Source organism: Tachypleus tridentatus, chromosome 9 (genome assembly GCF_004210375.1).
Source record: "Tachypleus tridentatus isolate NWPU-2018 chromosome 9, ASM421037v1, whole genome shotgun sequence".
Classification (NCBI taxonomy): domain Eukaryota; kingdom Metazoa; phylum Arthropoda; class Merostomata; order Xiphosura; family Limulidae; genus Tachypleus; species Tachypleus tridentatus.
The window spans coordinates 104,297,680-104,310,091 of record NC_134833.1 but is presented as its reverse complement, the minus strand read 5'-3'; the positions used below and the strand labels follow the sequence as shown (position 1 = coordinate 104,310,091).

At 30.8% G+C, this 12,412-nt stretch overlaps 1 protein-coding gene across 1 annotated transcript in view; it reads left to right on the top strand.

The window, feature by feature from the left end:
• The window catches only part of LOC143227211 (uncharacterized), a 30,443-nt gene extending 22,800 nt beyond the window's left edge, over positions 1-7,643 (top strand). Inside the window, exons 11-12 of the mRNA XM_076458700.1 lie at positions 2,503-2,632; positions 6,983-7,643. Coding sequence (XP_076314815.1) covers positions 2,503-2,632; positions 6,983-7,037 — 185 coding nt within the window. The 3' untranslated portion in view covers positions 7,038-7,643. The remainder of the gene's footprint in view (positions 1-2,502; positions 2,633-6,982) is intronic.
• Positions 7,644-12,412: the final 4,769 nt, after the last annotated feature.

The following is a 12,412-nucleotide window of genomic DNA, read 5'->3' as shown; positions in this document are numbered from 1 at the left end:
AGTAAGTCTACGAATGTAGAACGCTAAAATCAGAGTTTCGATTTCACTCGGAGGGCTCAGCAGATAGTCCGATGTGGCTTTGCTATAAGAAAAACAATGTTTAAGATTGTGTCTAAATATTATTGATAACTTTTTCTCCATAACTGGCTACAAACAGCAAAAGGAAGTGGGAGTTGAAAGGTTGTTATGTTCAAGGAATCACTTCCCAACAATTAACTATGATATAAAGATTTTGTTTTTGTTGGTTTTTTTTTGCATTTAACATATTTAAATAGCATTTAACGTTTAAATACTTTATAATTAATTTTGATATTAGTAATCATTTTATATTCAGATTTTCTCCATTTCTACTGCGTAGAACGTGGTTCACTATCATATAATACTTTATATATGTTAAATACACAACTCGAATAATCAATAAATAGAAAAGGCATTCTAGTAATTTTAATTGTGGAATTTGGTATCTAAGAGTGCGTTAGCACTTTCTATGTAGAGATTAAAAGGATGACCCCAATAAAGTAATATAAAACTCGTCTAGATTTTTTTCTCTTGTCGTCATCAAAGCTACACATGAAAAGCTACCAAGCGTAGTCACCATATCTTTGGTGTATGTGCTGCTTTCCAGTTATCCAGAGCATCCAAAAGGCGAAAACAGGCGAACAATCGAACCTAAGATTTGTATCTCAGAACGGCTGGTATGGAATTAATACTTTTACTAATAAAGCAAAGAACAACATTAACCTAAGGATGACCTAGGTAGGTCGAAACGTTGTTCTCTGCTTTATTAGTAAAAGTGTTAATACCCATACCACCCAATCTGGGATACACTTTTATTTCAAGTGGGTTTTTTGTCATCAAGAATTATTTTCATTCATCATTCTCCAACAGGGGAGCTCCTACCTACTCTTGCAGTTACTATGATGAAACTAAAATTTCTACATTAATGGTGGATTCACAAGGCCAGACAGCGGGTTTCGATGCTCGTGGTGGACGTAGTTGTGTATCTTTGTATTTAACAAGAAACAAATCCCTACTTTCTTTATCGAAAGCCTAGTGTTTGAATATAATACCACATTTCGTCATTATATTTTTCCTTTAAATACTTTTAGAATACTACTTTCACGACTACTTTACAATAGTGTAACATTTTTACGATTGGGATTTCTGGTTCTATTTTACATGCCATTGAGGAACTCAGTAACATAAGAATTATATTTTTCATGTAAAGTCGAGACATCTTAGTTGCTGTTAAGTGATATGTCTACTTCTATCCTGATCTTGTTTGATTTTTTTTCAAGTTTAGTGAACAGCCCTACATGGGTATTTTTTATTCAGCAATCATTTTTATTTCTTTTTCTTGGTTTAAACCTGAAAGCAACATTAATCAACCAAGAATTAAGTGTTCAGGTGAAAAACCTCTTGGATTCAGGTAGAATTATCCTTAAACTAAAACTTTTGGTGATGGAAAAACAACTAGTCAGTATTACCCAACTATTTTGTAAAAGCCCTAAAACTAATAACGAGATGAGTGTCATAGTTATAGTGACTATAGAGATTAAAAGAGCGGAGTTTGTTCAATGATAAATTGTGGCTAAAAAATGGATATTTTGACTCTCAACCGTACATGCTAACCATGGGGCCAAGATCTTTCCTGTGATAATTGACCACACATGTGCTAAAATAGACGTATAAAGAACCACACATATGAAACTTTTAAGTGATAAAGAGGGGACGTTCAGTTATGTACCTGCAAAGTACATGTAGATCTAGCTGATGTACAACAATATATTCATTACATAGAATAAACACTTTTACTTGGGTATAGTAATTACGTATTTGAAGACTAGACATAACATTTGGTGTTATACATGTTGAAAGGTCACATGAGTAGATGTGATAAAGACGTAAAATAGTTAAATCTATAACCTTGATAAAAATCGGTGAGTAATTATAGCTCATGTACAACGTCTATTAACTGTTATCATTTTACTGTTTACCATGTTTCATAACAAACTTGCAATAATTAACGATGGATTCTTTAATATAGTCACTCATCAAGAGACTTTCCATATTATACCAAGCTCTGAAGTAGCACTAACTTTCTGGCTACCTGGTAGCCTGACACTCAATATCAAAAAGCATAATACCAAACCTTGTTGTAGTGTGGACATTTTATATACAGCTGTTTAGTTACAGACAATACCAAACCTTTGTGCAATAGGAACATCTTAAATATAACTCTTTAAATATAAGTAATACCGAACATTGGTATAGTACAGACATTTTAGATACAATGTCACTTAAAACTCTAAAGGGTACGAGTAAGAGACATATGTTTATCTTGTACGTAAATTTTACTGTTTTTGTGTCGACCGAATATATCGACGTTAATGAATGTTATTTTCTGTCAAATGTATGTATTTTATACTGAGGTAAACATACTGTATTAATTAGAATATTATCTAACAAAGTGTTGATTTAATTTATTAATTTGACCTGAAGATGCGGATCTGGAACAGAAAGACTCACGATTGAGCATTATACAAATTCTAATGATCATCTCAGCTGTGATAAGCGTGATGCTAGTGACCTCATTCGTCGTTCTCAAATACAGACGAAAGAAACTGATAAAGTAAGTAGATTTCTTTTCATACGGTTATCATGTAGGTTAAATAATATAATTTTAATTTTAAGAAATTTCTTATAAAGTGTCAATAAAATATAGTTATTTTTGCTCTTTTAATTTCATTTAAGTCTTATGCAATTCTTTAGAATTGTTTGTGAGCATTGTTTCTTGAGATAGCTTGATATTGCATTCAAAAACATAGCACTGATAGAACACAGTCTTTCACTGGAAATAAGAGAAAACGAAATGAATCAAACGTCGCTAAGTTGTTTGCTTTAAAAGGTAAAAAGAATAATAGTACACATTGTGTAACTAACATACAGCTAGAAGAAAGAACGTGGGTTTAGAGACTGGGATTTTCTAAAATATCGACAAAACACACATAAAACTAAGAGGTTTCTTGACAAAAGTTATAACTGAGTTTCAACGCTAACCAATCTGTTATTGTGTCCAGGTTTAATGCATACCTGAACTGTGCATATAATATGTCTGACCTGGAATGAGTTGTGTAGAAATGAAATATTAAATTACCATATGGTTTGTTCTGTTGTTTGACAATGTCTGTGTGAGTATGTACATATGTGGTTGCTCATAAAAACATCTTAATATTCTACATTTATCTACTGAATCAAGAAAACAGTGTCGTCATAAAGTTGATATAATAAAGTTTCATTTTTGCACGAAAGACAGTCACATGTCACTTGCTACTTTACTTGATCATTGGTTCTTAACTTGTTTCTTCTTAGTCTTATCTGTCCATTTGAATTACTCAAGAAAATTGCTGATTTGTTAAATGGCCACACATTCTGCTTGTATTAACAAGTGTGTTATTCTGATACTGTTGAAATACACTGTTTACTTTTATGTGTATCATTAATTTTGTTATATATTACAGTACATATAAAACAGTGTCATTACCCTGAGAGGTTATCTGCTGCAACAGGGGTTCTCAACTTTTATGCTACCAGTGATTCAAGCCTTATTTAAAATATTTCTTCGTAGTGTCTCTTTATCTCACTTATACATTATATATATATATATATACATCTTGTTTGTTATAACCTAAAACAATCCGAAATAAAAATGAAAAATAAAAACTCTACATCAATTGAACGAATCTCAGGGTTTGTTTGTTTGTTTTTTTGAATTTCGCTCAAAGCTATTTGAGGGCTATCCGTCTCTAATTTAGCAGTGTAAGTCTAGCGGGAAGGCAGCTAGTCATCACCACCCAGCGCCAACTCTTGGACCACTCTTTTACCAACGAATAGTGGGATTGACAGTAACATTATAACGCCCCCACGGCTGAAAAGACAAGCATGTTTGATTCGACAGGGATGCGAACCCGCGATCCTCAGATTACGAGTCGCACGCCTTAACCCACTTGGCCATGCCGGGCCCAGGTTCTCAGGGAACAGACTTTAATGGGAGATATAAATATATAACCTACGTTTTGGATGTGACTGCAAAAGAAGGATACGCCATCTGTCAGTTTTAACCTCCATTCGCTAGTCTCATCTAAAAAAATAAAATAACATACAATAATAAAGACATGGCAATGGAAATAAAAATAACAGAAACGGAAATTAAGAGAGCGAGAAGTGGGTGTTCAAGCCCACAATGTCCTACATCTATATCACCCTGGGACAGATCTGGGAAAGTAATTGCTCTCCAGGTTAAAAAGCAGAAGAAAAGCAAATTAAATAACAAATCAAATGAAAAAATCGTAAAAGATAACAAAACTAAGGAAAAGTAAAGTACTACCATCTGGGGGTAAGTAAGTAAGTAAGTAAGTTAAATAATCTTACCTCTTGAAGTCGGCTTTCTATCCCCCATTATGATAAAAAGGCGCTAATTGTTAGCCCAGTAAACTAATTATACAGAAGCACAATACTTAGATTTAGAAATGAAAATACTTATTAAGGAAATGAATATAAATATTTTAATAAAATAAAATATTTTGCCTTTCCAGTACATGGTTTAATCTTTCTAATAGTAATGCACCATACTCTTCTGTTGTAAGAAGTATAACTTCAAATCATTTAGATGTTATAAAATTTGTAGTATATTACAATATTTTATTAGTAATGTTGAAATACTGATTAAAAATCAATATTAAATAGATTTAATAAAGAAACTTTAAATAAAATTATTAAAAGATTATATAATACACATAAAGAAATAAAAATTAAAGAAAGTTTACTAAAATTTTAATAACTAGTTTTAGTTGGTTTTTTGTTTTTTTAATTTCGCACAAAGCTACATGAGGGCTATATGCGCTAGCTATTCCTAATTTGGCAATGTAATACTAGAGGGAAGACAGCTAGTCATAACCACTCACTGCCAATTTTTGGGTTACCTTTTTACCAACGAATAATGAAACTGACCATCACATTATAATGTCCTAATGGCTGAAAAGGAAAGTATGTTTGTTGCAACTGGGTTTCAAACTCGCAACTCTCAGATTACGAATTGAAGGTCCTAACCATCTGGCCATGCTGGACCTTTTAGTTGGGAATAAGGTAGTTTAACAGCTTGACACTACTTTAAGCGAATGATTACCTTACCGCATAAAAACACTTGTTTAATGTATGAAAACTGATACTTAAAGTGAACTTGATGGGTTGTGCTTGAAAGCTATATTAGTCTTTATACCAGTGTAATTCGTTTCTGGATTACCATCTTGTGCCTTACTACAGAATGGGGGCTGGAATGCATACTTCAAGAAGTAAATTTATTTAACTTACTTTTCCTCAAATATACTTTACTTTTCATTATTTGTATTTTGTATGTATTTCTTCTTTTAATTTATTTTTCTTCTTCTTTTTTTTTATTTTGGGGAGCAATCATTTTCCCACAGCTGTCTGTAGGCAATGAAGAGCGGTATAGATGTGGGACATTGTGGGCTTGAGCAGTTACATCTCGCTCTCCTAATTTCTATTATTTTTATTTCTATTGCAATTCCCTTATTATTTTACATTACTTTGTTTTATATATTTATGTGAGACTAGTAAATAGAGGCTAAGAATGATAGATGATGCATCCCCACCGCAATGAGGATACTATTTTTCAGACACCTCCAAATCCTAGGGTACATTTTATATTCCAGATTATAGTCTGTACCTTGCTTTTTAACTGATGTAGAGTTTTTATTTTTGTTTCGGCTTATTTTGGTTATAACAAAGTAATATTTGTCACAGGTTTGGATTTGCTGTTTTTAACACAGTCCTACCTTTTGATTTTGTTTTATATTACTTAACTCTTCAATATTAATACTCTCTTATATATATATAACAACACATTATATGTATTATTGCAGGTAGAACTGAAACATTCCACAATAGTAAAGTTATTTAATTTAATTAGTCATAGTAATGTGCAATATTTCTAAGATTTAATAGAAGAGTATCTGTTTTTCCTTACATAACTATCATGACAGATGTTTTTTCTTGCTGAGTTGAGAAACTTTGAGTTACAGCTTTTATAATTAGCAGTTATGACGTTATCTACCAACAAGAAAATTACCATTACATTGTCAGTTCAGTGAAATGAAAGTCATAACCAACTCTCACGGACAGTGAATGCTAAAGTCATGTCTCTGTATGGCGTTTAAATCATTCATTAGTTACCACATATGAGGACCTGAATAATAAGTAACCATTTCTTCTTTCTTGCTATTTACAGATAAACTTAAAGAACATCTGTTTTTAGTATCGCCAATATTTTGAATTTTAACGACATTTTATCCAGGTTAAGACAGTTCCACTTAAGACAGTTTTTAATGAATTTTATACTCATCATACCTGACAAGAGCCAAACTAAAGAGCAAGACCAGACCTCATGTAAAGATGAATTATAGTCTAATATGTAGTGTTAGATTGCTCACAAATAAACGTAATTCTTTCTTGTTTTTCTCTAATGTTCACAGTTCTGTTGATGGAGATAAAAAATAAAAATTTTATTTACTCAATCATGAATTATGTGATAAAAGTAATATTAAGGTAAAAAAATTGACAAATCGCATTTTCAATGTTTTCAAAAGAGTTCTTAGATTTCGTTGAACATGCAATTTTAGAAAACATGAGTTTATACAGAAAATATGAGATTTATCTGACATTCCGATGAGCAAGTATACATACATAGATATCTTATAATAAGCACGCATGTTAACAAACTCTACTCTTAAGGTTATTAACGCTCACTGTGTCTGGTACTTCTCTGATAATACGTATTGAATTCAAATATTGTATAACAACAAAGAAACAACAGACCAGAGGTGTTACAATTTATATCATGCGAATATTATTAACTCATCTAAAGTCTCTGATTATGTTCTAATGGTATCTTCTTTTTATTTAGAGTTGTCCCTATAACCAGTCCCATCGATGTTTCATCTTATTCAGGTATGTTCTGAAATATACAGACTACCAAACATACCTTAATAATAAAACTCTTCTCAAATGAACTTTTATCTCAGTATTTCAGTGTGTACTCTTCGTACTTTTTATTATCTTTATATATTATAAACGAAATACATAATAATATCCAATACACATGCAATTTACGTCTATCCTATCCTACTAGATATGCTTCACTAGTTATGATTCTGAATCCATACAAAAATTCATTTGCATGACAGGAGGGAAAAAAACAGAATTTCTGTCAGACAAATTAAAAACGTAATAAATGAAGTTCAATAATACATCCCTTCAAACTTTATATTTCATCTGCTTTATATACTTCTGGTATAGTTTTTGAGATTCTACTTCTCCATTTGCACGTGATTCTATTCAGAAGATAAAACTTAATTTGAACAGAATAGCAGATAAGTGAAAGACTAGATGATAAAATATGAAGTTAAGATTACCGTAAGGACATGAGTATTGCCTTATCTTTTAAACAAATTAATATAGATCACATACACAAAAAAGTAGGCAAGAACAAACTTTATTGATCCTATGGCAACAAATATCTTTAACTTTGCTTTCCTTATCTATAAAAATTAGCCAGCTTAAATATATCAAGCTATTTTACAAGAAAGCTTCGAATGAAATACTTATTGTAACTTAGCAAATTATTTTACAAGAAAGTTTCGAATGAAATACTTGTTGCAACTGAACAAATTATTTTAGATGCAACCTCCGAATGTTAAGTTACAATAAGTATTTCATTCAGAGTTTGCACCCAAAATAATTTAAATTACAATAAGTATATCAGTAAGAGCTTTCTTGTGAAATAATTTGTTCAGTTACAATAAGTATCTCATTCGGAGCTTTCTTGTAAAATAATTTATGAAGTTACAATAAGTATTTCAATAGAAGCTTTCTTGTAAAATATTGTAACTTAACAAATTATTTTACAGGAAAGCTTCGAATGAAATCCTTGTTGTAACTTAACATACTAGATGTCTTTATTCTTTATTAAAATAATGAGTGATATATCTGATAGAACAAATTGGTTTCAGCAAACGGTTTCAATGCATTGATTAAAACTTTTAAAATATATAGTTATCCCCACCTTCACCCTCAACAGAAGACAAACAAACAGAAGTTTTGAAATCCATTAGACGTAACAATTATTTATAATATAAGTGTAACACCCGTATACGGTTATCAGATCAAAATTTTCAGAAGGTTTTAGTTTACATTTTTTAATCATAAAAAAACATATTTATCACTTCCAAGTAGCCCTTCGCATGTCTGCGGACTTACAATGTTCAGTTAAATTATTTATAACTTTCATTGATAACACTTCTTTTATTGATTATAGCAAACAGGTTATAGAAATAACCTACTGGATGAAGAATGCAATATGAAATTATAGTTTGTTCAGTTTATCAATATTAAAACGGTTGTTACTGTAAATGCTATTATCTCCAATTACAAGCTACTGTTCCTAAGATATATATATATATGCATAAACGGCTCGTTTGGGTTGAGAAAATATTTTACATAGAAGAGCGAACAACGTTTCGACCTTCTTTGGTCATCGTCTGGTTCACAAAGAAAGAGGTAACTAACCGGAAGCTGACCACATGTTTGGAAGGGGTTTTGTAACTGAGTGTCGGAATGTAGAGGGCAGTGTTAGATGTTTGAATATATAATTTATTTATTTTATTATATTAATATAGGTATAAAGGCGTTCCTTAAAATTGGTTTATTTTGGGTTTAAGTTATTGTATAAGTAAGGCTTCTTTAATTTTGCGTTTGTTTATGTTTGTTTCTTTATTTATTATTTGAGTGTTTTCTATGGTTATGTTGTGTTTATTTGACTTGCAGTGTTCGAAAACGCGTGAAGGTGACTTTATATGTTCTTTGAATCTGGTTTCCATTTTTTCTACTTGTTTCTCCAATATAGAAGTCGTGGCAGTTATCACATTGTATTTTGTAAATAATGTTGGTGTGGTGTTTGTCAGTGTAGTTTTTACATAGTATAGACCTCAGTTTTGTGCCTGGTTTTTGAATAAATTTGGTATTAACTGGAATGTCATATTTTGTTACTGGTTTTTTGCCAAATGTTGGTTATTTGTCTGCTAATGTCAGGAATATATGGTATGCAGCAGTATATGGTTTCGTGATTTTTTTATTCGTGAGATATATTTACTTTTGTTGGTTGATTTTGCTTTCTGTCTAGGTGTGTGCGTATAATGTTTTCTACGGTTTGTGGAGGAAACTTATTGATGTTGATGAAGTATTGTTTTATTTTGTCTAATTCATCGTTAATTTTATCTGGTGAGCATAGTTTTATGGCAGTGTTTATTTGGTTTCTTAGTATGTTGAGTTTTTGTTTTGTTTCATGTGCTGAGTCCCAAGGAATGTATAGTCCAGTATGGGTGATTTTTCGGTGGATTTCTGTTTTGAATTGTGTGTCGGTTCTTGTAATTTTGAGGTTAAGAAATGATATTTGATTGCTTTCTTCTTGTTCACATGTGAAGATAATGTTGGGAAGTATAGAGTTAATGTGATTGAAAAAATTAAGTATGTGTTATGTAGATTTGAATCCCGCAACCGTGTCATCTACATATCTGTACCAGTATAGTGGTGGATGTAATGCTGTGTTAATTACTTGTGTTTCAACTTCTGTCATAAAAATATTGGCTAGAACTGGTGATACTGGGTTGCCCATGCTTAGGCCATTTGTTTGTATATAGTTGTGGTTGTTGAATATGAAGTTTGTCTTTATCGTGGTGAATTCTATGAGGGTTGCTAATTGGTTGCTGGGAATGTCTATAGTTGGGTTAGGGTCTCGGATATAGAGTTCTAAGGCTATCTTGCAGGCTTCAGTGGTTGGAACTTTTGTAAAGAGGGATATAACATCGAAACTGGCCATTAAGGCTTTATGATTAAGTTGATTAAGATTAGACTTGAAATTAAAAGAGTCTTTGATGAATGAGCTGGCTGATATTACATATTTGAAGAATGCCCACGCTATGTATTTACCAAGATTGTAATTAAACGATTCATATGTGGACATTATTGGTCGTAATGGACAATCTGGTTTATGGGGTTTGGGGATGCCGTATATTTATGGTGTGCGTGAGTCGGTTTTACGTAGGTAGGAATAAAGTGTTTGTGAAATTGTGTTGGCTTTTTTCATTTTTAGTAGTAATTTGTTCAGTTGCGTCTTGTGTGTGTTTGTTGGATTTTTGTGTATTGGTTTAAATTTGTTTGTGTCTGATAGGATGTTCTTCATTTTTTGGATGTATTCATTCGTGTTCATTATGACTACAGCGTTACCTTTAGCTGCTTTTAGAATTTTTATGTTTTTGTCTTGTTTTATGTTTTTAATGGAATTAATGTCTCTTTTTGTAAGATTTTCTCACAAAACCATCAACATAATTTCACAAAACAGAAAACTAAAAAACAATTCCGGTCAGTTACCTCTTTCTTTGTGAACCTGACGATGACCAAAGAAGGTCGAAACGTTGCTCGCTCTTCTACGTAAAATATTTTCTCAACCCAAACGAGCCGTTTTTTCGACATCACTGATTGTTCCTAAGATACTTACACATGTGATTAATTGACTAGTTTTTTTAAATACTTACTCTTACGAATCCATGTTATTATATTCAGTCATTAAAGTTAAGATTCTGTATACAAATGTGACTACTTAATTGTTATGTTACATACTTTTCTCTCTTAGAACCCATGTTATTATCACTTGCTTGGGTTGGGAGTTTATACACAAGTGTGGTTAAAAGTTCTTTGTTTAGGGTTGTGATTCAACACTGTGATTAATAACCTATGATATTTTTATAATTTGACATTAGTGTGATTATTAAATCCTGTTAAGATATAAATTTTACACTTTCTGAGATTGTTATTTGACATTCACCTTTGATGATAAACAATTGTAATTTATTGGTTATAATAAAGTGAGATGTTGAAATGTTGTGTGGAACATGAAATCAGCATTATACAGCTTATAACGAGTTGAAATGTTTTTGGTACATTTTCTGTTTATTAAGTAAACTTCTATTTATTTGTTTTAAATAGCCTGTTGACTTTTAATTGTTGTAATCGTTATATATATTTCTTGTTTTTAGTACTTAAACTATAGATTGTAATTACCAGATCTTCTGTATTCTATGTTAAACTTATTTTTTATCTAATGATTTTACTAAATGCTTTTGTTTCCCATGAAGAAAAATATTCTCAAATAAATATGAATGTTTTGTTGTTATTCAAGCTCTCAAAACCCTATGAATTATATTATTCTGTTATTATTTGTTCATTCAACTACATGATTTAAACAATAGATTGTGATCTACTGTTAACATGTTAAGAGTAGACTTTTAACTCTCATATATTGCAACATTTGTCGTAATAATACAGTTTTGTGTTATTTATTTGTTATGAAAAGTTTTGATTGCCTTGAATGAGTATATTTAGGTGAATTTGTGTATATTTATTTTAATTTTAAATAAAATATAATACTTACTTCGCAACATATAACTTGATAGTTTTTTTGCATCATATAAATTCACATGACCTCAAGCGCAATAATGATACAAATTCATTATGTAAACATTTTGTAACACCAAATTTCACTATTATCTGTATAAATTAGGATTAATGCTTAGTTATTTTGTAGAATGAAGCTGAACTAGTGTATTCTTTTAAATACAGATTGAACAGTATACCAAAAAATCTTGAACTCAGTCCTCCTGTTACATATGTTCGTGTACTGTCGATATGAACAAGCCAATAATATCCCAGTAACCTGTCTTGTTAATTATAATAGATGTGAAAACAAAAGAGGTTACTGACAAATAAACTTCACTTCCTCTGTGTGTATATATATATATATATATATGTAATCAGAAACGTTGAATCACACATTCAACTTTAAAACTACATCTATCTATCTATCTAATTACCAAATTACCAATAATATTTTCATATATAAAGATATTATATAACAAGATGGCAAAATTCTTAAACGTTTTTTTTACCTCATAAACTATTCTACGTTTAACTAGTTTTAGAAATCACTGTAGAATTAAAGTTATTAATCGACGAAAAGGCGATATTATATAATATCTTCCTCTGTATATATATATATATAATCAGAAATGTTGAATCACACTTTCAAGATCAGTTTAATATTGACGAGTATTTTATTTACTGTAGCATATTGTGATAAAGAGTTTTCATGTAGTTTTATAAGAGAACAAATTAACAATGATGTATTTGTTTAATTTTTATATGCTGCTTAAAAAATAATTACTTTCTGGAACAGTCACTTCAAACCATGTTGATTAAATGATGAAAATGTCTAGACTTGTTT